At 32.7% G+C, this 27566-nt stretch overlaps 3 protein-coding genes across 3 annotated transcripts in view; 1 reads left to right on the forward strand and 2 right to left on the reverse strand.

Annotated features, from left to right (window-relative positions):
* Nucleotides 1–3944: 3944 nt before the first annotated feature.
* Nucleotides 3945–15637, reverse strand: LOC134704847 (probable transcriptional regulatory protein TTE1135). Its single transcript, XM_063563628.1, has 6 exons — nucleotides 15528–15637; nucleotides 6973–7359; nucleotides 6437–6546; nucleotides 5836–5972; nucleotides 4984–5161; nucleotides 3945–4198 (listed from the first exon to the last, which is right to left on the reverse strand). Exons 2-6 carry the CDS (start codon nucleotides 7340–7342, stop codon nucleotides 3983–3985), a joined length of 1011 nt encoding a protein of 336 aa, XP_063419698.1. The 5' UTR covers nucleotides 7343–7359; nucleotides 15528–15637; the 3' UTR covers nucleotides 3945–3982.
* Nucleotides 9377–11755, reverse strand: LOC134708649 (zinc finger protein 862-like). The gene has a single exon (XM_063569296.1). It carries the CDS (start codon nucleotides 11753–11755, stop codon nucleotides 9377–9379), a length of 2379 nt encoding a protein of 792 aa, XP_063425366.1.
* A 2333-nt stretch (nucleotides 15638–17970) lies between the features above and the next one.
* Nucleotides 17971–27566, forward strand: part of LOC134706211 (uncharacterized) — a 31136-nt gene continuing 21540 nt past the window's right edge. Inside the window, exons 1-2 of the mRNA XM_063564947.1 lie at nucleotides 17971–18845; nucleotides 20017–20157. Coding sequence (XP_063421017.1) covers nucleotides 18123–18845; nucleotides 20017–20157 — 864 coding nt within the window. The 5' untranslated portion in view covers nucleotides 17971–18122. The remainder of the gene's footprint in view (nucleotides 18846–20016; nucleotides 20158–27566) is intronic.

Consider the following 27566-nt stretch of genomic DNA (forward strand, 5'->3'; position numbering starts at 1 on the left):
AACCAAAGCAATTAGAGTAAATCTGACATGAAGTAAAAATGTTTATCAGGTCAAGATCTATCTGCCCTGAAATTTTCAGAAGAATCAGTCAACCCGTTGTTGGGTTGCTGCCCCTGAATTGGTAATTTTGTGGAAATTTTGCAGTTTTTGGTTATTATCTTGAATATTATTATAGATAGAGATAAACTGTAAACAGCAATAATGTTTAGCAAAGTAGGATTTACAAATAAGTCAACATGACCGAAATGGTCAGTTGACCCGTTTAGGAGTTATTGCCCTTTATAGTCAATTTTTAACCATTTTTCGTAAATCTTAGTTATCTTTTACAAAAATCTTCTCCTCTGAAACTACTGGGCCAAATTAATCCAGACTTGGCAATAATCATCTTTGGGGTATCTAGTTTTAAAAATGTGTCCGGTGACCCGACTATCAAATCAAGATGGCCGCCACAGCTAAAAAAAGAACATAGGGGTAAAATGCAGTTTTTGGCTTATAACTCAAAAACCAAAGCATTTAGAGCAAATCCAACACGGGGTAAATTTATTAATCAGATCAAGATCTATCTGCCCTATAATTTTCAGATGAATCTCACAACCCATTGTTGGGTTGCTGCCCCTGAATCAGTAATTTTCAGGAAATTTTTGCTGTTTTTGGTTATTATCTTAAATTTTATTATAGATAGAGATAAACTGTAAACAGCAATAATGTTTAGCAAAGTAGGATTTACAAATAAGTCAACATGACCGAAATGGTCAGTTGACCCGTTTAGGAGTTATTGCCCTTTATAGTCAATTTTTAACCATTTTTCGTAAATCTTAGTTATCTTTTACAAAAATCTTCTCCTCTGAAACTACTGGGCCAAATTAATCCAGACTTGGCAATAATCATCTTTGGGGTATCTAGTTTTAAAAATGTGTCCGGTGACCGGACTATCAAATCAAGATGGCCGCCACAGCTAAAAATAGAACATAGGGGTAAAATGCAGTTTTTGGCTTATAACTCAAAAACCAAAACCAAAGCATTTAGAGCAAATCCAACACGGGGTAAAATTATTAATCAGATCAAGATCTATCTGCCCTATAATTTTCAGATGAATCTGACAACCCATTGTTGGGTTGCTGCCCCTGAATCGGTAATTTTAAGGAAATTTTGCTGTTTTTGGTTATTATCTTAAATTTTATTATAGATAGAGATAAACTGTAAACAGCAATTATGTTCAGCAAAGTAAGATTTACAATTACGTCAACATGACCGAAATGGTCAATTGACCCCCTAAGGAGTTATTGTCCTTTATAGTCAATTTTTAACAATTTTCATAAAATTTGTAAATTTTTATTAACATTTTCCACTGAAACTACTGGGCCAAGTTCATTATAGATAGAGATAAATGTAAGCAGCAAGACTAGTAAAGTAAGATTTACAAACACATCACCATCACCAAAACACAATTTTGTCATGAATCCATCTGCTTCCTTTGTTTAATATTCACATAGACCAAGGTGAGCGACACAGGCTCTTTGGAGCCTCTAGTTTTCCATGTTATTTCTATCATTTCTGACGGGAAAACATGGAGACTATGAATGAGATAACATTCTGTCTGTAACATGGGTATTTATTTGGGGATATGACTTACTTGACTTTATTTGGGAGATATTATGTATAATTCTGTTGCTGTACTACGTACAATATCTGATGTTTAATTGTGGCATTTGATTATTTATTTTAACGTGAGGGTACTTATTATAACATATGTAAAGCCTTGGTATCTAAATGCATTAGAAAGTTGGGATTTTACTGTTAAATCTTCTGAATTTTCATTTCAAAGGTTTATTTACAATTCTTTGCAAGCTACTTTATTCTTTTAGAAATTTTAAACTCTGCCATTTGAGAATGCTTCGTTAAATCAATACAAATTCAGGATTAACAATGCTTTTTCCTGTAAATTATTTTGTCATTTTATTTTTTTCTTGAATATATGAAAAGAGCATTCTATTTTAAATAAAATCATAAAATAAGTCAAATTGGTGCTGTGATATATATAGTGTTTTGAAGTCTTGGATGTGTAATGTTGTTTTTTTAACTTGTTTGTTTATTAATACATAAATTATAACTGTAATGTCTTTTGTAAATGAGCAGAAAACAAATAAGAATATATTACTGTAAATTAACAACATCATACAAAAAATAATATTTTCTATTTATTTTGATTCTTTGTTATTGTTATATTATTTTTGGCAGAATTGCTGATTAAAAGGATGATATGAATTTATGTCTTCATCTGTTTTTTATTGTCCATGTATAGTGCTTAAATAAAAAAGAGTCTGTCATGTGGAATAACTAAAAGTTTCCACTAAGCTTGACAAAGTTTTCAGGAGCTATGATGAGATATGAGCTGGTTGGGGCCAACATTGTAAAGCTGATCAATAAACCATTGAAAATTGGTCAATGTTAAGAGACCTTCTGTCTGTTCAAACAGACATGTACAATAATTCAAGTTGGCATACACTGAATAAGGTCATCTTTTGATTCCTGCTCAGATAGACATTTCCACTACATGATTGTATATGCATGGCAAATCACACATCCTCCCAGATATGAAATAATTTAGAAAATTCATTCAGCTGCACAAGCCAATACTACACCCTGAACCATTTGCTCCGCCATGTTACTATCATAGTGGATATTATAGATATCAACTGTGAGGTTTCCAATCATGTGTGTGTGTGTAGCCTTCACTCATTTTATAACTATAACAGTAATCACAATACTTGATCCTTAATATTAGTAATGATAATATCTATTGCCAAAGATCATTATACTGCTGTGGATACACCAGTTTTATCGCTATTTTGTGCATTTTTCCTTAGATCTTTTTTTGTGATAATTTTTCATATCATGCTTCTCGCTTGAGATGGAAAATTATCGTGCCAGAAACTAAGGAGGCACATGGCGTTGCTAACAAAATTGACATGAAATTGACAACATCGTCAAAGGTAAAATAGCAATTAACAGATTATCATTGGTCATCTCAACTATAATCTATAATTATGTCACATGACCTCTAAATCACAATATAAAAAAGAAGATATTATTTGAAGACACAAAATCTACACTCAAATGAGAAAACCAAAACAAAAAGGAACTGTCATTTATTGCTGATCTTCATTTCAAAACCACATAGAGAACATCGACAAGCAGAGAAGGAGGGTCACACCCAATTACATAAAAGGCAGTTCCTAGCAGGTGTTTGAGTGGAAATCTTTGCTAGTTATTGAGATAATGCTACAACTGTGCACTGATGAAGACAGAAGACAGGTAATATCAACAAATGATAAAACTATATCACACAAAGGAATCTTACAAATACTGTTAGAAATTGACAAACTCTCACAACCTTTAGACTCCATTAAGAAAACAGGCTGAATTCTCTTTGACCTAAATTATCTGATAGAAGTTAAACTGCTTTCATGTAAAGAATGACTTAGTAGAAATAAAGTAATTTGTCCCCGTGTGTGATCTTTCCCCTCCCACAAGCCCATTTCAAAATATTGACATTTGAAGTTATTCATTAATTTATATACACCTTATCGCTATTTAGTCCATTCCGGGAAAAACAGTCATTTATACAACTTCCTGTTTGGGTCACTGGCCGAAAAATGGAGGTTGAAGGGGACTCTTAGGTTTGAACTCTGTCCCTTTGTCTGTCCATCTGTAAGTCTGGCAACTCAGTTTTCCACATTTTTGTTCTTCATGCTTGAAGATATTGATTTGATATTTTGTGTATTTTTTTATTGTGACAAGTTCCCATTTTGTTCTGATCAGATGATTGTGTGCAGAGTTATGGTCCTTGTTTACAATCCAATGAAAACTAGGAGATTTTATTTTATTTTTCTTAGGAGGGGGATATAGTTCATCTTGGCATAAGGAAATAAATTAAAGCTAAGTAATATAATTATAAATAAGTTTAATTCTCAAATAAACATCAACTTTCTGGCTCAGCATTAATAAACACTTCTTCTACACCTTCTACCTCTTTGACTTTGTCTATAAGTTTGTACAGTTTTTCCATGTTATCTGAATTCATTTGAACAACTGAAGTTTGGATTGGTATAAACACTGATTCAGCATAAACTATATTCAAACCTTTAGATTGTAAATACTTCCTCACTTGGTTCACAACTAAATAGTTACATTCAAACTGAAATAGATAATAAGACATGATATTATTATAGGGCTTTTACAGAAATAATTAAAGGTTGGAAGGTACTTTTGTTAAAAAATTTAAATGTGTGGTGGTTATTTGAGGCAGATAGCCTTTATATTTTAACAATTATATGAAATAATCAATTGAAATTACATGCATTGCAGGGTTAAATAACAAGTGCTTTCCAATATACTGTTGATTCATTTATTTTGGTGGGTATCAATTTTTCGTGGATTGAGGAAAACTTGCATTTTTGTGGATATTTCAATGCATAGTTTTGCCAATCTCTTCACACAAAGCATATAGAATTTTTTTATTTGTTGAACATTTGAAACCATGGTTCTCCTGTACCCACAAAACCCACAAAATTGGTATCCAACCAATAATAATGAATCCACAGAATGTTATAAGATTTTTAGTATCCATTATAACTTGTAAAATTAATAAACTATTAATAAAGGTTTCAACTCTCTATGGGGGGTCTCATTGGGGTCTAAGCATGATGCGGTATTGTTTTTTTTTTTTGTAAGTGTGACACTTGAAAGTCAGATTGTTATGCCGTAAAAACGGGAAATGAAGTCTAGCAGGACACAGGAAATTACAAAAAAAAGAATTGCTTACGTACATACTGTAAGCGGGATACAGGAATCTGACAAAACAGTAAGCAGGTTCCATGGATCAGAACCCCCCAATGAGACCCCCTCTATGTCTAATCAGCTTGGATTGATTTTGCTATTATTCGTAAGTCTCTTTTAGTAACTACTGTAAAGTATTTCTACCTGTAGTATATCTATTCCTTCCTCATTGGTTTCCATGGAGACATCATCAGCCTCGGCTTCAATAGCTAATTCTATATGATCATCATGGTTTCTGCTGTCTCCTTCACCGAGCTCAACATCTACAAAACCTTTCCTCTCAAAACTACGTGTAGCTGTACCTTGTTTATCTATTGTTGCCCTAGAAACAAAAAAAGTGTTGTATCTTTTATTTACTGAACTTCTTAAAGTTTATGTTGTTGAAACTATATTTGAATTGTGTAATTTAATGTTACTATAACAAAATGGCTACATTAATATAAGCATCGACTTGCAACTGCAAACAAATATGAATCCCAGTAGTTGTCTGTAGGGAGATTCCTTCGACTATGCTTAATATGTATAGATTCTACCATATCCTCTCATGGCAGATTAAAACAAGAATGTGTCCCCAGTACACGGATGCCCCATCCGCACTGTCAGTTTCTATGTTCAGTGCACCGTGAAAATGTGAGAAAATCTCTAATTTGGCGTTAAAATTAGAAAGATCGTTTCAAAAGGAACATGTGTACTGAGTTTCAAGTTGATTGGACTTCAAACTCATCAAAAATTACCTCAACAGCATTTAAATCCACATCTTTTTAGTTGATCTACATAAGATGTTGTTTCTATGTGAAGTCATCAGACATCGTAACCTTCTTACTTGAAATCACAATGAAGAAATCAGAGGAAAGCAAGAAAAGTTGAAATCATCATTGAATTCTGACTATTTAGGTTTTGTCAACCAGGTCTCTATGTTTCCTAGACTTTAATGTGGTTTAATTCTGGTTAATTTGTCAATGATTAATTAGTCAAATAATCAAAAGTGTTAATTACCCAAATTTTTTAAGTTTGCCTTGAATATCTGGTCTGGTTCTCTTTGGAAGATCTGTAAAAGCTTGTATGATAAACTTCAATCCACCAACACCGGAACATTCTATTATCTCCTCACGAGAACTCTCAGTCTTTGATGCCTGAAGAGAAAATCACTTCTATAAACTGAAATTAGTACAATTTGTATTTATACATTGATGAAGTTTTACATTCATAAGTTATTCCGTCAACAAGTTTGCAAGAAGAGCTCTATGGATTGCCAAATTTCCTGACAAAATGTCTGTGGTTCTCTCTGCGTACTTACTCCATCAAAATATGGTTTCATGAAAATTGCTCAGAGCATTTTTTAATTATTGTCAGAAAAATTTAAAAATCCAATACCTTGTGAATAAAGTGCCATGAATCTGAATAGAAAAATAAAAGATTGATAAAAATTGAAAGAAAGCTTCTGTCCACAGATATAATCAATTGACCAAGTTTTATGAAAATTGGTGAAAATGTTTATGAGCATGATAAGTAATTGTCTGAAGTGTTAGAGACAGCGATATAACATAAAAGGTCCCATCTTAGACAGGCCTATAAATGTTAGTAGTAATATAATTACTGTGTTCTTGATTATCCTAAGAATGGTGTCCATAGCAATGTTTTTCTGTTTAGCAGAATCAATACATCTTCCCAATTCATTGTTTACTTTAGGATCTGTTGAGGCATTATCTGAAATATACAATTGTTTGTTATTAATATATATATATATATATATATATGATACCAATGTTGTTGTTTTTTTTATTCTGGTGGCAAATAAAAACTTTAAAAGAAAAGCAATATCTGCCAAACTAATTGTACCTTCTCTAATCATTTTCAACATGTTTGCAGAAACATCGCAAGTATTATTCTATGAGGCCTATGTAACTATCTTTTCATCACATGGTTTGAAATAAGCAGAGGCCCACAGGCTAATGCCCCCTAAAATTTGGTGTGGGCTACTTTTAAAATTTCTGCTTTTCTTGTATATAGCAGAGGCTGATTTATTTTTAAGTTCTAACCCTGCATCAAAAGGGCCCTGCAAGTATCTTCACATGCTAAGTACAAAATTAACATCACAAATTTTAATAACCTTATAATATTGTTGATAAATACCTTTGAGAGCATTTTTTATCCTTAATGTTAACATTTGTGTATCCTTTCCTCTTATAGCGTCCTGTTCACCTTTAGTGTGTTTAATATTTTGCCAATGGCTATGTCCTTTCTGTCTACTTTGTTGATAAAAAATATCACTAAAACTTAAAACTGAACCAGACTTGGATACTTTTGTCTTGTCCTTAAATGTAATTCTATATCTAGAATCTGACATATAACAGCACATGTGTTTTTGCCTCAATAATGTTAATGTTCCACCACTATGACATGTTGAGGATAAAATGCTAATATTGTTCTTTAATTGAATTTTGGTTAGAACATCTTGGATACGAATCCCTGCTCTCAGTGAAAACAGCTGTTTGCAATTCATCTTAACTGTAGTTCAATCTGAAAAGATATTTATCATGTTTACATGTATTGTTTTGATATGATCAAAGAGTCATGATAATATAAATGTTATGTGAATAGAAATTTTTCAATTACTTCTGAATAAAACAAATATGGCCATTTGAACACATGCAATTGAGATTTTCTCTGGACTTCACGTATAAAATAAGACTCTAAGAAACTCTAAGAGACATTTATTTTTAGCAAGGTCTTTCCCATAATCATTTACAGGAAGTCTTATATTTTCAATCAGGTGTTGGAAGACAAAATAATTAAGGTTGACATACTTGAGGAGGCCTGCTACGCAAGATTCCAACAACAAAAGTAGGCATGTTATACAACATTGTGTAGATAAATCATTTTAGATCTACTGCATAAGTTGACAACCTAGAAATTGATAAATAACAGAATTTCGCAACTAGGTGAAATTTATCAAAAAATATGAGTTAACTACCTGGTTATATATCATTATTATTCGTTGAATACAAATTTTCATGGATTTTGTGGGTACAGATGAACGATGAAATTAAAATGTTCAACATATAACATTCATGACAGAATACATGGTAAAATAAATTTTCAATAGGATTGTATGCAGACTTCCCCCAAACCACGAAATCAAATATCCACAAATATGAATTTCTATAATCCACGAAAATTTGTACCCAAGAAAATAAATGAATCTACAGTATAGGATTTTTTTTTACAAAACATGAAATGTCTTTCTTTTTATCATTTTTATAGTTTATATTCACATGAAATTTCTGTGCATTTCAGAGGAACATAAATGTTTTAAGATCATGTCGGCAATATGGCTCTTCACGGCTAGTTCAGCCATATTGAATAGGGGGCAGATTTTCATAATGGAGGTAAAAATGATGTGAAAATACGGGAAAAAATCATTGAAACAGAGCAGTTGCTTGGAAACACACTTTCATACTATTTCTACCTCTTTCTAAAAAATCTGCCCCTATCCAATATAGCCAAACTAACAGTGAAGAGCCCTATTCACGATACAAGTTTTAACAATAATACATGTAATAAACAATAAGGCATAGGCGGATCTAGTCCAAATAATTGTAACAAATCAATTCAAATCAAATCAAATCAAATCAAATATGTTTATTTCCTAATCAAAGGGCCTTATAGGCATATGAATTACAAACAAAATGGATAATAGACAAAACATAAATTAAAATAGATATAGGAAGATGTGGTGTGAGTGCCAATGAGACAACTCTCCATCCAAATAACAATTTAAAAATTAAACCATTATAGGTTAAAGTACGGCCTTCAACACGGAGCCTTGGCTCACACAAAATACATATTTAGAAACAATATGAAATTAAACATTATTGATAGGCTATTATCAGGGATTTCATTATGTTTTGAAGTTATAGGAGAAATAAGATAAGTTACAGGAGAAATGATAGACTCGCGAAGCGAGTCTCCCACCTCGCATAGCGAGGTGGCCTTCACGGCCGGGGGTCTGGGGCCCGCTCAAGGGCCACATAAGCTCTGGGGGTAAATGGTATTAAAATATGCATTCTAGCTCTCTCCTGGCACCTAATTTCATAATTTGAAAACCTTTTTTATTGTAATTTTTTTCTCTTATTTTAAGACATTTTTCAATATATAAAGACATTTTTTTTTTATTCACTAATTTTACTTAATGTATCTAATTCTAGGAAAATTTTCAGGCACTATGATTACAAAGATGCGTTAAGATTTTATTTCTTTAATTCAATTTAACAAAAAAACAAAGTTAACATATATTGTTATAAATTTGATCTGGCGATGACAATGATTCTGAGGTTTGACTTTTCAAATCTAAAAATCTGATCATTATTCTCTTCCTTTTTATTATAATGCAATGCATTTCATACAGTTCATGGTGGAATATTTCAAATATTTAGATAGTGACACACCTTCCAGTGAAACTTTGAAAATCTTTCATCATTGATTCAATTAAACTTTTTTTGAGAAATAACTGTCAAGTGTTAATTAATTATCATAATTAATAATCATTGCAAACATCAAAATCATTGTCATCATCATCATTATCTTCTTCATACTCGAAATCATCAATAATCCCATCTCCACTAACCACCTTTTGAGCAAACTTAGCCAACTGTAGCACACGAACAGCCTTGTCATATTCCAACTGAAGTAAGTCTAGATTGGATGCTTCCTCTGTTTGTGTGCTACAGCTTGCTACAGCTACTGGATCAGCTGGATCCTGCTCCTTTTCTTTCTCTAGCACTGGTTTAACTTTTGGCAACTTTCTCCTTGGTTTTGCAGACAACCATGTTGTGACGCTTTTTCTGACATAGCTGTCTGCTTCTTTACTCCCTAGTGAAGGACCGTTCAGACTTATATGAAGAAGAGATTGCAAGATGTCATTTTGCAATCTATTCCTCAAACAAGTTTTCACAAGTTTCATTCTACTGAAACCCCTCTCTGGCCAGGCATTTGACACTGGCAGAGTCATAATAATCTCTGCCACCTTCACTAGGTGAGGAAAGAAGTGGATCATGGACGTCTTCATGATCAGAAGCTTTTTCAAAGCCCACTCCATTGGAGTTTCTTCAACTTTACAGTTCAAAATTTCCATAGGGACTTCTTTTTTCCAGGAGGAAAGATTGAACTTAAAGTTGATCCACTCTGCCAGCATTTCTTCAGTGTCTTCCTGAGTCCCAAAAAAATGATCTGCAAGTATGTGGATGTCCTTGCTTCCATATTGACTGAATTCATCAGTCCCCCTCTCTGGTAGACATCTGATATCAAAAACAGCAAATGCTGCCAGAAGAGGGGACTGCTGAAATCTAGCATCAATGTTTTTGCAAAGAGCATCCACATACTTGGACATTGTGACTGCCAGCTGACTCATGGTAAACTCACTTACTGTGACGTCCAGTGTACCAAGTAGACCATTGGGACTCAGATCAGCTCTCAAGGAATCAAAAATGTCATCCTTCGACAAAGACCTCAACTTGTGCTGCGTACTCTCCAGACCAGGACATATCATGAAGAAATTGACATTTCCCTTTTGAAACAACTTACTCAAGTCTGAGAGTATTGGCAGCACACTTTGAAGTATGTACAATGTTCCTATGAACTTGAGCTGTGCTATTTTTTTCATTAAACCATAGGAGGTAGCATCACCTGAAAACAAGTTCAAAGTTTGAATAACTGGAACAAGCTCTTGATATAAACTCTGTACAGCATTGTTGAATGAAAGCCACCTAGTTTGACATGCTTTCTTCATCGTCCTTGTTAGTAGCTTTCTTGCGGGTTCAGACAGAGTCATCTTGTGGACTTCTGTCTGGGCCTTCATTAAAGCTGCTAACTTGACAGGAGAATAATGGAAAATCTTCCAAATGTGCGTCATATGACCCTCCATTTCCTTAATATACTGTAAATCTCCACATGTGTCAATACATGCCAAAGCAAGACGGTGGCAAATACAATGGATGGCAACAAGGGCAGGGTTGTCATCTTTCAATTTTTTAACAAGCCCTCCCTTTTTGCCAACCATTACTGATGCACCGTCTGTGCTAATACCAGATAATTTACTCATATCAAGGCCTAATGAAATAAGTTTAGATTTTACAACATTGTACAGGTTTTCTGCATTTGCAGAAGATGCATTTTTCAGAACATTTTCTATGAATAGAAAGTTAATGTCATAAGCATTTCCATTCCAAAAGTTTACATAACAAATCATCTGCTCTATGGTTGAAACATCTGAGGAGTCATCTAGCAAGACAGAAAAACAATCTGCAGCTTTGACCTTTTCTACAAGATCATTTTCTGTTTGTAGGCCTAATGTAGTGAAGATGTCACGGAGAGAAGCTCTTGATCTATGCTGAAAGAATTTCATTTCAGACAAACCTATGTTTTCTAAAAGTTTAAGCAAAGTTGAAATTTTCTCATTGGCAATGCCTTCTTTGGCCAACCAGTACATTGCAGAAAAGGCCATAAATAGGACATTGTTTTCTACCTGACTTTTTTCCGTCAATTCTTTTTGGAATACTGACACCCTGCTAAGCATTTCAGCCTCAATTGCACCTTGGTGTTTTTTAGAAGCAATGTGATCAGTCAATGCTGACTTCTTCATCCTCACCGATGGAATGTCTCCGAATGAGGAAGCTTTATTTTGAGAATTAATGGTGTGGTGTTTTTTGCACAGGAGACAGTACATTCCACAACCTTCAACATTAACTAACCACCAGTATGTGGTTTTTGAGCAGAACGAAATAGCTTTGTCTTGCAGCCAATTATGCTGGAACTTATCCTTCTGACCAGACACACGTTTAATTTCATCATTAGAAAGTGATGTACAGTTTTCCTGACAGATAATTTTATTATGTACTTTACTGGTGCCATCAAACATTGTGCTAAGGAGGAGTTTAATTGAAGAACAACTAGTTGTATTATGGTTTGGAGTTTCCTCAGATGAATGTTTAGTAACGAGAGAAATCTCTGACGAACATACTGGAGTATCAGGACTAATTTGATCAGGCTTATCTGTTTCATTTGAGGGCTCCTCTAGTTTTTTTCCATCTATGAAGTAAAGAAAAGAGAGGAAATTTAAGAACCAGTTTTGAAACAGTAACAAGAACAAAAGATGAAAAAAACAGAAATGAAAATCAAAGAACTGAATGCAAAACAAAACGCCAAGCAAAAAAAAAATAGCTCTGAAAAGAATAACTGAAGAATTTGAATTTCCTGAAATATATAGTTTTCTTGAATTTACAACCACCAAACAAGCTCAAAAGTACACAGTTAGATATGATATGTAAAAATTTTGCATAGATTTATCAATTTAAAAGTTTACATAACATGCATAATGCATTGGCTGATAGGCAAATTTCTCACATTTTGCTGATATCAGAAAGTTTTCCAATAAAGTTGTTTAAATCAATATTTTCCATGCGTTAAAGATTTTAGGTAAATTTTTTAAATATTTTCAATATAGGGGAGTATGCCTACTTTTTTTTCCATTTTGTATATATGTTCTCATTTCCAGTGAATCTAGTTTTTTTTTTATTAAGATAAATATGACCATTGATGACGTTTATATATATTTTTTCCCCTAACAAATGCTCAAATATTTTCTGCTGGCAGTCAGACACCGAACCAGTAATGGTTACCAATATTTTCCCATCCCTAACAATCACAGCTCTTAGATCTTAAAAAGTATGTTACATTCAACAAGACAGCATTCATTTGTTCTGATTATACATGTAATGTTTGCGACTGAGCACTTAGCAACAATCCATACACAGAGGTTACATAATATTAATTGGTTCACCCAGTTTTGAAATTCATTTCCTCAGTTTTTATTTTGGTATATAAAACCCTATGTTCCCTTCCGCAGTCCCCCTCTCATATACACTCTACACTAAAACTATTAACAAAATACACATCATTGAACTATTTTATTTTCACATTCTCTGCTAAAGCTTTGGTCACTGTTACTTCCAGCAATGCTTTGACTGTAATATATACCAGGTAAGACCATTTTGGTGTCAATTATGATGTACTGAAAAGAAAGCAAAGTAAAGCAAACGAAATAAAATAATATCAAAAGCACCAACTTTTTTTTATTGTGGGATGACTAGCTATTTAATTACTCAACTTCATTAATAGAAAAAGAGTTTCATTACAAATCGGAAGATGTAAGTATTTCCAAGGATTTGTATAACTATACAAATCCTTGTTATTTCTTACATGTACCTACATTTTTTTGCAAAATTATATTAAAAAGTTTGTCATAGTATAGTAGAGGGGGGATAGGACCTTTATCGGGACTCCGGGATCGGCTGTTTTTAAGCTCGGGATTTCGGAATTGATCCTTTGGGATCCGGGAATCCTTTTTTTTCGGATTTCGGGACGTCGGGATTTACTTTATTTAAATTCGGGACCTCGGGATTTTGTTTTTTTAAGTCCGGGATTTCGGGATCAGGACCCCTCCTACCCCCCTCATAGTACCTGAGACTCACAGGCACTTGTCTCAAAATAAAATCCTATATACCTTAATATAACACAAGGTACTTAACTAAATTTTTAGAAAATGACACCCAGTCCCATGGGTGTTGCCAAAAATTGAGACGAATGCAAAAAACATCCCGTTGACCGACTTCTGAGGCCTGCTACCAATGATCCCGACAACAATGATAGTCGTGTCATATACCATTGTGTAGATAAATCAATTTAGATTTACGGCATATTAACTTTAAGTAGGTTTGACAACCGAGAAATACAAAAATAACGTGAATTCGGGACTGGGTGTCATTTTTCAAAAAATTTAGTTAAGTACCTTGTGTTATATTAAGGTATATAGGAAATTTTTTTTTTGAGACAAGTGCCTGTGCTGAGACTACTATTACCAATTGGCGTGCAAATATAGTAATTTCAGTTTATATCAGCGCTCTGAGTTTTTTATTTATAAAAGAAACTATTTATTATAAGGGATTTGTTTTGTTTTCAGAAGCGCTTTCTAAATGCACCCCGTGTACATGGTGTAAGGTAGGATATTTCAATCAGACCCACAGTAAAAAAAAGTTGCATGCTGCAGAAACAGAAATAACAAAATAAACAAAATGAAAACAATGTAAATCAAACAGGAATAAGTCATTCTATATATTTTATCAATACAGATCTAAAATGATGGCTTAATTTTATCACGGATATTTGTCCCTTTTTATGCAAATATTAGTTACACTCTGATAAATGTTCTATATTTTTTTTCAAAATGTAAATACACAAAGTTATTTCAATTTCAAACACATCTAATAATTAATTTAAGAATCAAGAAATATACCAATAATAATAGCTTCATAATTACGATCTTTATATTTTATTTACCCCCCCCCCCTTTTCTCCCGGCATTTCTTTACAATGTGTATCTTAAAGAAAGCATGTTTTAGCAACTTGAAAATGCTTGTAATACTAAGGGTGGTTCATAGTTTTCTTTTCAATCTCGAACCTCAAATTCACAAGTCAATTTTAGGAATTTAGAAAATTGCCAGTGACACGAAGGTAAAGTCAAGTGTCACTTTAAATTATTATTAAAATCTTTGGAGAATGTGATATGTTCTATTAAAAACTTTTGAAATAAATGTATATATAGTTTTTCTAATTACCTGCATCATTTTCTAATCTTTGTTTTTTTTAAAAACCGTCCAATGAACCTTGTTTACATCGTTTTTTGTCCGGCGCCGCCATAGCGTGATAAAACGGAGCCAGTACTAGTGCTCCTAAATTCATAGGAGGGAAATAATTATAAATTCGTTCGGAACTCATTGCAACATTCTTACCGAGACTAGAAAAAACCCGATGTTCCGATATTCAACAAATTTTGTAAACATGTGACAAGTTGATGAACAGATCTCGGTAGCTCTACAATAAACTGTGTTAGTGTATCCATTTTTACACACTGCACAAACATATTGTCATTTTTTAATCCTGGATTTTCTCTCATTAATTTTTTTTCAAAGAGAAAAAGTAACCGGCGGTGACAGCTCGAGTTACCGGAGATTTTCGCCGGTTGCCGGCTTCTAATGACATCCCTGATTATACTTTTTCCTTTGAGGCCTTACATCGACGCTTCAAAGAAAAAAAATATAATAGCCTTTCAAGTGGGTCTCATCAAAGTCTAAGCCTGACATGGGATTGCCGTTTTTTGTAAGCATGACACGTGAAAGTCAAATAATTATGGCGTGAAAACGGGAAATGAGGTCTTGCGGGACCCGGGAAATGACAAAAAAATGAGAATTACTTATAAACATAGTGTAAGCGGGATACGGGAATCTGACAAAACAGTAAGCGGAATCTGGGATCGAAACCCCCCAATGAGACCCACTTTCAAGACGTCATAATTATTTGGAGTATGGCTGATCCAAGTGGGCCTGCCCCCCCTCCCCCTTTTTCCATTTGTGTCAAAAAATTGTTTGATTATATAGGGAATTACTGAAGCATGACTGGAGCTCCCCACTTATGAAAAGTTCTGGATCCGCCACTGAAAGGTAAGTGTAAACATGATGATAAATGAAAAAAGGGGGGTTGTCATCACTTATCAGGCCTGTTCGGAGATTGATCTTGATAAGGAATGACATCCATTAAAATATTAGCTTTCAGTTGTCAAGATAATTGAAAAATACCATAGATATAACTTTAAGTAGCCTAGATCTAGTATCACATGTGCCGGTGGATTCACCTTCACAATTTTTAGGTTTTTGGTTGAAGTTAAACTATAAGCTCCAAAGTCAATAACGGACCTTTACCGCTATTATTCCGGAAAGTTTGCAAAAAAAGACCTTAGTTTTAAATATTCTGGAAAATGAAACTTTTCTTATAAGCAACTTTGTTTTCTCTCTTCGACCAGATTGTTTATTGCAATTGTAATTCAGTCCACCCGAATAAACTTTCTGCAATGATTATCGCTAACTGATATGGGTCTGGTTTTCAAAATTTTGTAATTATAAAGATGTCTTTTTAAATACGATATTTGTTAATTTTGGAGTGGGAGCATGTAGTTAGTGGTAATTAAGGAGCTTTGAGTACGATTTCCAAGAAAATGCATGTACCTATTCTTTCTTTTTCTACTGCAACTATAGAAGCACATGTAGGATACCATCATTCAAACGTGACAGGCGTTTTTTTATCTTTGTTTTTTACATTTTTTTTTCATAATTCAACTTATATTAAGTTAAGTTTTACTTATTTGAGGTTTTCAAAGTCTTTTCAGTGAGATTTTTTATTCAGGTTAAATGATATATGAAAATAAAATAAAATAAAATATTAAAAAATAATCAAGTTAACTTGAAAGGGGGATCCACTTCACAACACAAGTCTATGAATTCAATTTGTCAGTAATGCAATAGCCGTATTTTTTCTCACAGGACAGCCATACTAGAATATGGACGGATTTTGAAAATGACTCATATATAGTGATGTTGTCCGTTACAGTTCTATAAGGCGGTTTCTGGGGGCGGCAGTAAGTTTCAAATTTAGAGCTATCACCATGATTAGGGCAGCATTTTTACCAGTCCCTCTCAAATACTAGTCTAAATTCCCTCTTTTCAAAAGCCTGTATCCGTATTTGTTTCTACATGTTTTACATCTTAAACTTACAATGAGATGAGATTGTTAGTTCCATGTTGAAGGCCGTACATTATACAGTGACCTTGAGACAAAGAACAGCACTTATACGTAGACTTAGTCGATGTGTTAACAGGAGCATAGTACAATACATTGTTGAAATTACACAATGGAATGACATTTAGATAAAGCGCATAGATAGAACAATAACTGTCCTTTCCTATATTTAGATGTTTCAGTTTCACATTGTTTTCACCGGTAGAAACCTTGATTTTCTTATCAATAAATCAAAACACAACTTAATATGTATTATTCTGTCAATATAACTAATCATTACACAAGTCATGTTATTCATGATTTCTTTACACTAAACCAATTAGATGTGTACTGATTGATATTTTGTCTTGGCTACATGATTTTTCTTAATTGTTATTGGCTTGCATGGGTAGCTACGAGTACACTCATATCAGTACTTTGTGTCTTTAATAATTTTGTTATTGTTTTTTTTTTTGTATCTTTTAGATGAGTCAAGCCCTTTGCAACTGATGTTGTAGTTACACCACTGTCAGATTAGGGAGAGTTTGGTGCTCGCAAAAATATTTAACTCCCTTCATATTCTGTATGTGCCTGTTCCAAGACACGAGCCTGTAATTCAGTGTTTGTCGTTTGCTACTGTATATCAAGTTTGTTTTTCATTTGCTGTTTTATATATACATGTTGGTTTTCTCACAGTAATTGATTGACATTTTGTAATGTCAGGGCCTTAACTAGCTTGCTATGTAGTATGGGTTTTGCTCATTGTTGAAAGCTTATAATTACAAGTATAACGAAAGCCCTCATGAATAACAAAATATTTCTTAAAATTTCGCCTACTGTTTATATGAGACGTAACATCTTTATGATATTAGAAATGTTTAACACCGAGTTCGTATTATGTGTAGTCTAAACGCTTATGGCACATGTTTAATAGAACCCAATAAACACTTGTTGGGATGAGATCTTTACTGGCATACTATATTGTTTTCTGGGTGTTTTTTTCTCTCATCCGCATTGTTTATAATTGTTGGTTAGATATTTAACGGTTTCTGATATATTGTTAAACCAATACTTCAACGAAATCAGTACAGCGAAATAAGTTTATCGATTTTATAAAAGTTTGTAAGATTTATACATATAAAGACTAAAACATCTGTATCCAGAATCAATCAGAGCGACATGTGTTGTTAGAGGAGCTAAAGAAGGGAATTATAAATAACATAAATAAAGAAATGTTGTATAAATATTAAGACATCAAGTTTTAACCCAGTCCGAAATTTAAAGAAACCATGTACTGTCACCGTAATACCTTCTAACGATCTTTCATATTATGTTTATTTTATTGAAACCTTTGATTTGAAATGTAGATTTTAAGATATTGTACAAAATTACTCTTTATTTTTAGATGCAGTGGTGCCTCAATCAAATTGAATTGAAATGATTTGTATGTTTACATTTATAATTATAAAGGAGGTGACACATACTCCTGATAAAATATATAGTGAGAGAAGGACATCTCTATAAAATGATTTCTTAAGATCTATTTCTGTACCACCTTACATTGATTTTTACACAAGACTGTTTTATCACTGAATGAAGTGTTGGGTGCTCGTGAAATAATGAATTTCAATATTTTCAGTGTTTTCGTTCTTCTAAGCTTATATTTGAGTTTAACTGTCAGTTCAGCATTTCAGTTGAAACAGTCCAAAAGAGATGAAGAACATTTGAGTGTAGGACAATTATTTGCCCAAATGTTGGACAGTATTCTTGGAGATTCAAAAAATATGACTGTTAATAGCACGACTTTACCGTCTACTTTTAGTTGGTTCACCAACAAATTCTCAACCAATACGGCGGGAACAAGCAAAGGAACACCAACACAAACAAGCACGAAAGTTACCACATCTTCTCAATTAGGAGTAACAAACACTAGTAATGTACAACTACCATCTACAAATGTTACCAGCGATGGGAACGTGACTCGATCACCGACATTGTCTCGCCCTTCATCTACGACGTCTGGTTTAATGGAAGCACGGTGCGGGGCAGAGTTTACATTAACAGAGTTGTGTGGTACTGGGCTTTCTTCACTTCTTGTCGACTTGAACATTTGGGATGTGTATGGAATTATGTTCTCTAATGACGTCATTGAAGCATTGCTTCTAAATTGTGCTACTGGACATTGGTGTTTATACGATGAGTTTTCATATTGGAATGGGTTAATGATGGAGAAAGCTGCCATGGTCAAAGATTCTGAAATCTTCTCTCAGATTTGTCAAACGCATTCCTTGTCCTGTTTTGACACCTTTCTGACCAATGTCACCGGATGTCCTATACAAGAGGTAAGAACTATTACGTAGAAAGAATTACGTAGAAAACAACTATAAAAAAGAAGATAAGATGTGTTATGATTGCCAATGAGACAACAGTCCAGAAGAGACCAAATGACACGGACATTAACAACTAAGATCATTGTACTGCGTTCAACAATGATGTTTTTGGTACTTTTTGTCAGCTGACTATCGATCTGATAAGTTCAACCGTTTCTAATTGATATTTACATTTTGTTTTTGTGTTGTGTTGTTTCACGATTCCCCTTAAATCGGGACTGTTAATTGGTCGCTCACAAGCACGTTTAAACCCGCTCTTTTCACCTGCATGTCTCAATAAAGGAGCATGTAATCGAGATGAATGGTTGTCGTTGGTATCTATCTGTCGTTATATGTTTTAGTTTATCGTTTAAGTATACATCAGAGCGGTAGTTTTTATATCTCCATCCGGAGAATAGGTAGGGTACATGTATATAGTGATGTATGTACATGTCTATCCGTCATACATTTGGAAGATGATTTATGTAACGCTCGACAAATGTTTTTAAAGCTTTGATCATAACGCCATTGACCATGAAATACAGGTCAAATTCGGTGTTGATGGTTCTGTTTAGACAATTGTTTACCGATCAACTGAAACAATCATTGAAATCACTGAATCCAGGCAATACTATTAATTTATATCTAAAATAAGGAATTCATGTGGTTAAATTGCAAACGAAAAAGGATGTGGGCATGACCTTCAATAATGAGAAAACAATAAATCATATAAGATATATTTCAGCTACAAAAGGCCTCAACATAAGAAATGTGAAATAATTCGAAAGAGAAACCTAATGGCATAATTTATAACAATAGAATTTACGAAAATCAAACATGCCGCAGACATGAACCATTGACGACAATCACTGAATTGCTTTTCGTAGGAAAGTTGTTGTGTCAAACTAGGGACATACTTGGCGCAATGGTGTGATAAAACAACATACAACACATTGTAAAATTCCGTTGCAAATGTTTAAAATCAATAGATAGGTAGGAATTGTAAAAACACAGCTTAAAAAAGAGCAATAGACACACAGCAACCATATCAGAACACATCTATAGTTGAAGTTCAAGGCCACAATTACAAACAATAAATAAATCAAGTTCTCCAGACTGACATTTTTGTTTAATTTATTTTTAGAGAATGAACTTTACTGTTGAAGCTATAAACATGCTTTGTGATATGAGAAATGACCATCAGCTGGACTTAACCTGTTATGGTCATTTATTGGCAGCATTTCACGTGACAGTCGTGGAATTCCTTAGAGACAATAATAATAAGGTAAGCACTTTTATAAATAATTACTAGTATTTGTCTTATAGTATCAGCATTATCATGACCATTAAAGCCTTTACCTATTAATTTATGACAATTTTATTGGCAACATGAAGAGGTTGATTTAACGATGACGCTCTATTGCATTAAGATTCTTGTAAATTAAAGAGTTTCAAGAATAAATTTAACCGAATAACAATTAAAAAGCACAATGTACAACACACAACAAGTTCTTGAGAAGTGATCCCCACCATTTGCGATGTATATAAATTATAAATGTTTTGTGTTTTCTTTACCTTATTAAATATTCTTTTATATTCTAACTTATTTTTACCTAGTTTATATTTTTTCATCTTATTTATACAATATTAGAATAACAAAAGTTTATACATGATTCCACTTAATTCTCATTTTCGTGAAAGAAGAACACGATACAACATAAACTGCTGTTGCAGGAAAATGAGAGTTGAAAGATAACAGGGGGACATTCAAACTCATAAGTTGAAAACAAACTGACAACGCCATGGCTAAAAAGGAAAGAACCAACAGACTAACAATAGTACACAAAACACATCATTGAAAACTAAAGACTGAAAATCACGAACCCCACCCAAAACTGGCGGTGATTTTATGTGCTTCAGAAGGGTAATTTGATACTCCCATAAGATAAGGAAGTCGTTGTGTTTCTGATATTAGTACAAAATCCGTTATAAGCCTTATAACGTAAGTCACATTCGGGAAACTTGAACGGAATTGCAGTTAAAATATAAGTAAAATATGTGCTATCATCTGTGAAACGGACATTCCATAACAGTCAACTAACTCATGATGGCGTATGTAAAATTACCAAGGCATGCTTTGAATTTCACCACTTGGAATTTCTTGGTTTTTATAAATGAAATAGCTTCTTCATGAGCAGCCACCCTCTATCAAGGAAATAAACTGGGAGATAAGTACTCCGTATGTAGACGTTACTGGAATGTTTCTACTTAGAAATGGAAAGCTCACAATTGTAAAGCTGAAATCATTCATTAGAATTGTCGTACTGAAAGTTTTGTTCTCAACCTACCCTCATCATCAATTTCTAGATGTAAGTTAAGGTACGAGACAGACCTAACTGAAGCTACTGTATCCTTTATTTGAAGTTCGATAGGAAAGATACGTTCAATATAGTCACCTCGTTTGTTTCACTATCATTAGTTTGTTTAAAAAATGTTTAAACGTAAAATTTAATATCAGCATACCCTTTGGTGAAAAGGGTCAACTATATTTTACTTTTTATTTACCACTTAACGACACGTTTTGATGGTATTTGAGTTTTTTTTTTGTGATATTTTCTGAACTTTTTGTCTTCTTCAGCAGGATGTTAATTATATTCGTTTGATATGGCTGTCCATATCTACAATATATACAAAAAAAAACTGACATTCATTGCTATCATATTTATAAAAGTTTATTTTTTTTTATTTTTTATTGATCTTTTTGGTGTTCAAGCTACAGTGCATACATACATACATACATTTTTGCAATATATAAGTGATTGACATATGGCATAGTCATACTATTGATATTTTACGAATAAGACATAGTAAAAACAAATACAAGTAAATGATTTGAATAATCGGTATATGATACAAGTAAAAGATACTTTGGAATACATTAAATATACATGATCATATCGAGAATAAAATTTAATTAATTAATAACTTCCATAAATTCCCCCCATCTGTCGACAAATGACTCGTGCTTGTCTTTTGAAAGATATAAATATTCTAATATCTCCAGACGTCTTTTCAAAAATTTGAGAAAAGCTTGCACAGATATAAACAATATGTCTAATTGTGTGTACTTTACATAATGAATGTAATATTTTGCCTGTAAAATACAATAGTTTAACACTAAGTTATCAGAATTCAATATACCAAAAATGACACTGTCTTTATTTAAAAATATTTTTACTCCAAAAACTAAATGCCACCAATTAGAAAATTCTCTCCAAAATCGTTTTATTTCTATACATTCAAAAAATTTATGCTCTATAGTTTCTATTTCTTTACAACTGGCACACTCATTAGTTAAAGAAAGTTTATATTTTTCAAGGAGATAATTATGTGAGACTATTCTGTGTAACACTTTATATTGAAAAGCTTGTAGTTTGCTTTCAATAGTACATTTAAAAGCTAGTGAATAAATATTGTTCCACTTTTCGTCACTAATTTCTATATTAAAACTTTCTTCCCACCTTTGTTGTGAAATGGGAGAAACACTTACCCGATCGATAAAAAGTGAATATACATCTTTAGTATATAATTTGCTAATAGGCATTTTTTTATTCTCATGCTCAAAAACGAATCCAAAAGAGTTGCTCTTAGGTGACATGTGTTGTTGTAATAACAAATCTTTCCAGTCACGTGGTATAGCAAGTTTAATAGAAAGAATGTCTACAAAAGTAACATTCAAATTATATTTTTTGTTAATAGCGTCATGAGACAAAAATTCGCCTTTATCATCTACAATATCATTAATGAACCTTATGCCTTTCGTGTACCAAGATCTGTAAAAAATACTCGTTCTGTTAACCTTGATAAACGGATTGAACCAAATAAATTCTTTTCTAACATGAAATGCATTTAACGGGATGAAAATACCCTTGAAACGTTTCCAAGCAGATAGCACTTCTATATAAAAAAGAGGTGCTTTTAAATTTAAAAACTCGAATTCACATCTGCTCATAAATAAATCCTCTAAATCAAAAAGGGAGAAGAATGCTTTGGAAACATGTTTCCATTTAGAGTCATGTTCTGACAAAAATCGTTTTACCCACATGATACGAAAGGATAACAGCTGTACTTCAAAATTTGGTGCTTTCAGTCCCCCCTCGCTAGGAGACTTTTGAATAACTTCCGATTTAACTTTCGGAGTACTATCATTCCATAAAAAGTTATTAATGTCCCTTTGTATTTTAATTACATAAGATCTTGGTACATGTGTAGATGAAATGACATAAATAAGCTTCGATATTGCAAGTGATTTAAGAATTACGATTTTACCGATCAAGGAAAGGTTTCTGATCCTCCACATTTTAATAATTGATTCCATTTTTTCTATGCATGTATCTAAGTTAGAACAAACCATTTCATCAAAAGCGTTAAATTTTAAACCTAAGGTTTTAAAACCATCTGTCCATTTAATAGGAAGGGAACCTTCTTTGTTAAATTTATTTCTTCCAATCCATGTTGCTTCGGTTTTCGAAAAATTGACTTTTAACCCTGAACACTTCTCAAAATCATTAAAGGAATCTAATAAAATTTGCGCAGAAAATACATCTTTCAAAAAACAAGTGGTATCATCAGCCAACTGTGAAATTTTTATTTCAGTATCCCCAATTTTTATACCTGATATATGGTTGTTCTTACGAATATTTATTGCCAGCAGTTCAACGGCCAAAATAAATAAAAAAGGAGACAAAGGACACCCTTGTCGAACACCTCTCTCAATTTTGAACGGACTAGAACTAAATCCATTATTAACGACAAGACTAGATATATTTGAGTATAAAGTTAAGACCCATTTCCGGAACTTGCTACCAAAATTAAAACAAGCCAATGCTTTTTGAATAAATTTCCATTCTAGCGTATCAAACGCCTTTTCGAAATCGACTAGTAATATAAGCCCTGGATAATTTTTTAAAGTAGTAAACAATATAATATCAGCAATTAGTCGTAGATTTTCACCAATATATCTACCAGCCACATATCCTGTCTGATCCGGATCTATAAGTTTCGGAAGAAATAATTTCATTCTTTCCGCAATAACTTTGGCTAATAATTTGTAATCAAAATTTAAGAGAGAAAGAGGTCGCCAGTTCGACAAGAGTGTTCTATCTTTATCTTTCTTTGGAATAAGAGTCAAAATACCCCGTCTTTGGTCTATTGAGAGGGTTCCGGTCTCGAAGGAATATTCATAGCTTTCCAAAACATATTTTTTTACATCAATCCAGAAAAATTTGTAAAACTCAGCGGTAAGCCCATCTGTACCAGGGCTTTTATTATTTTTAAATGTTTTTAAAACTTTAACGCACTCAGATTCTGAAATATCTGCATCGCATATATCCTTTTCCAGATCAGTTAGCTTAGGAATAAAATTTAAATCAAAAAAGTTAGAATCACCTGAATATTTATCAGGGTCTTCTTTTGATGAGTACAGATTTTCGTAGAAATTTCTCTCTTCGTTTAGAATTTTTTCTTGTGACAATATTTCAATGTCGTTTACAACTAATTTGTTAATACATTTATTTTTATAATTACGTTTTTCTAATGATAAGAAATATTTTGAATTTCTTTCATTGCCTTCGCAGTGCTCGGCATGTGATCGTATAATAGCCCCTCTTGTTTGATTATTTACTATTTGCTCTAAATCTTCTTTAACAATATCTAATTCAATTAAAAGTGTATTTATATCTTTATCTAAATATGTACGAGAGAGATTTTTCTGAATTTCGTCTAGTCGTTTTTTTAAACTGGACTCTCTTTCCCGCAATTTCATGTTTTTATATTTGGAATATTTGACGGTTGCGCCCCTTATTTCACTTTTAATGGTATCCCATTTTAAATTTTTATTTTCTAAATTTTGATATTTATCATCACATTCTGATAAAGTATTTTTGACTATATCCACATAATCTTTGTCTGTCAATAAACCCGAGTTGAATTTCCAGAAACCGGGACCTCTCTCACTAAAGTTTTCGCCTGACAATGTCAACTTGATAAGACTATGATCAGATTTTATAGACGGAACAATGGATGTTTTTGTAACACTGCTTGACAAAAAATTCGATATCAACCAAAAATCTAAACGACATTGTATAAGCGGGGTTCTTTGACGCCAAGTATATAATCTAGAGTCAACATTTTTTGTCCTCCAAATATCACATAAGTCAAATTCTTCTATAAAATCTTCTAATTTACTCGTATATTTGACAGGTGTGTTATATTTTGAACCACCCATTTTGTCTAAAGATGGATTTAGTATCGTATTAAAATCTCCACCCAAAACGAGATTTTGTTCTAACTTTTCATTTAATAAAATCTTTAATTTTTCAATATATTCAATTTGGTCATTTTCAAAGTTTTTGGTCGGTGCATAATAATTCACAAAAACAAAATCTGTGTTATCAATTTCAACAGTTAGAATGAGATACCTTCCGTTTTCATCTGCAATTTTTTCCTTTAATATATAATCTGTTGAGCCATTAAACAAAATAGCAACACCTTTAGAGTTCGTTTCCCCGTGCGAAAAATAAATATCTCCACCCCATTCCCTTTTCCATAAAGTTTCATACGATTCAGTACTGTGTGTTTCTTGCAAGAAAATGATGTCGCTTTGAAATTTTTTTAACCAAAGAAACATGGATTTGCGTTTAAAATCGTTTCCAAAGCCATTTACATTAAGAGAAGTTAAATTGATACAATAATTAGCCATTTTCTAGTTTTGGCTTTACAGTCTTATTATTTTCATATGTGATACACTTAACGTAGTTGAACATTATATAACTAAGTAGAAACAAAATACAGAAAAACATATCAAATATACAATACAATACAAAAAGAGAGAGAATTCTCTCTGTTCGGTCTGCCTGACCTAAACCATATAATTAATGTTAATGTTTGTTATATTCATTGTTCATTCTCAATAAAACGCATGTAACTTTCATTCATTAATAAAAACAAAACACTATAGGTTTACCTGTTACGGTTTAAAGTACATGTAACTTTCATTCATACATAACAACATTACAATTTACAACCTTTACTATAAATGACCCAATTACAGATTGAAATACACGTGCACAGGTACACAGACATTCTTGTTGATAATTTTGTTTACCTTTTCTTGCCGACGTACGAATATGGGACACAGTTATATAATGGCAAATATGTATTTTGATAGAACTGTGGATTGCATTGCATATCACTGGATTCATGTTTTTGCATATATATATATATATATATATATATCGGATAGTTTTTTAAGATTTGCATTGGGTGCAAAACGTATAAAAAATGTTTAATATATACATTTTTGTTCGCCAACATTGCTGGGGATCGAAAGGATATTCGCACTTTACAAAAAAGGAAAAGAGAATTCATTTTATAGAATACCAGTATATTGGATTATTCTAACGTGTGTATGTGCAATTTATGTAAATATAGTGTCAACAACAACAAAAAAGTGGGATTTTTTTTTCTCCCGGGATTATAGTTATACACAGGGAAGATGATTACTTTTATGATGTCTGCGTGCCGGTACCGTGAGTAAATTTTGTTATATAAAATTACAATATACGCTGCATGTATTTTATTGACTTATTTTAATTCATGGTGAAATTATTTCGGATAAAGTTGTATGTAAATTTAAAATTCATAAAAAGTAGTTTCATCTACAGATTACCTATTAAGGTAATTCATTTGAAATTTGCTTCTTTATAACTCACTGGAACAATGAATACTCTTTTTAAAAATAAAATAGAGAATTGAAACTCTTAAGATACTTTGAAAATAGTAAACATATAGGATTTGAAAAGAGAATACATGAAACTAAATATATAATATCTAACAAATTTTAAACCTGAAAGAAGAAAAAAAAATTACATTCAGCATACTTCACTGCATGTTTATTGTCTATCAAGATGAGTTCAAACAACAGTAAATTAGTTTAAAGTTTTTATTGTTTACATTTTGCGGAGAACCGATTTTACTCCCTCCAAGATAATATTGTTTTTTCTTGAACCTATCTTTGCTGTACCAGATGGAGGTGTACGTGAGGAAATGATAGTTATGTTGTGTGCATCTATTTCTTTTAAATAGTCAAGTATCCTTGATCCAATTCCGTAGTCTCTGTCGTCATCGTACCCGTCGTGTGTATGTCCGTCTTTGTCTGTAAACCGATATACCAATGTGTTGTATGTACATGCAGATACTGGGCCCTGCATTATTTGTCGGGCAGCTTCACGAACTTCTGCGTATGTTGTGGTGACAGCAGCTGTGACACAATAAGTATGACCATTGTCACTAACTTCATTAGAACTAGTTTGCTCAAATGTACCAAATTTAGACTTGTTACTGGCATCAAAAATAGCTAAAGCTTTTGGTGTTGACACTTTTTCCACATATTTAGATCCACTTTTGATGAAGAATAAACTGTTTCCTTTAATTTTAGTGCCCACATCTACTTCTTTGTACTCCTTTTGTTTTTGTACTAGTCTTTTTCTGTTTTCACGCATATCGTCTGGAAACTGTGGAGATCTGTATATGCCATTTAGTAACTCTTTGTTTTGTTTGCCTATTGTTCGTGCAGTGTTTATGACATGCTCCCGGTCATTGTAGTCATGGAATTTAACAACTATAGGACGGGTG

This window comes from Mytilus trossulus, chromosome 2, assembly GCF_036588685.1.
Source record: "Mytilus trossulus isolate FHL-02 chromosome 2, PNRI_Mtr1.1.1.hap1, whole genome shotgun sequence".
NCBI classification, from domain to species: Eukaryota; Metazoa; Mollusca; class Bivalvia; order Mytilida; family Mytilidae; genus Mytilus; species Mytilus trossulus.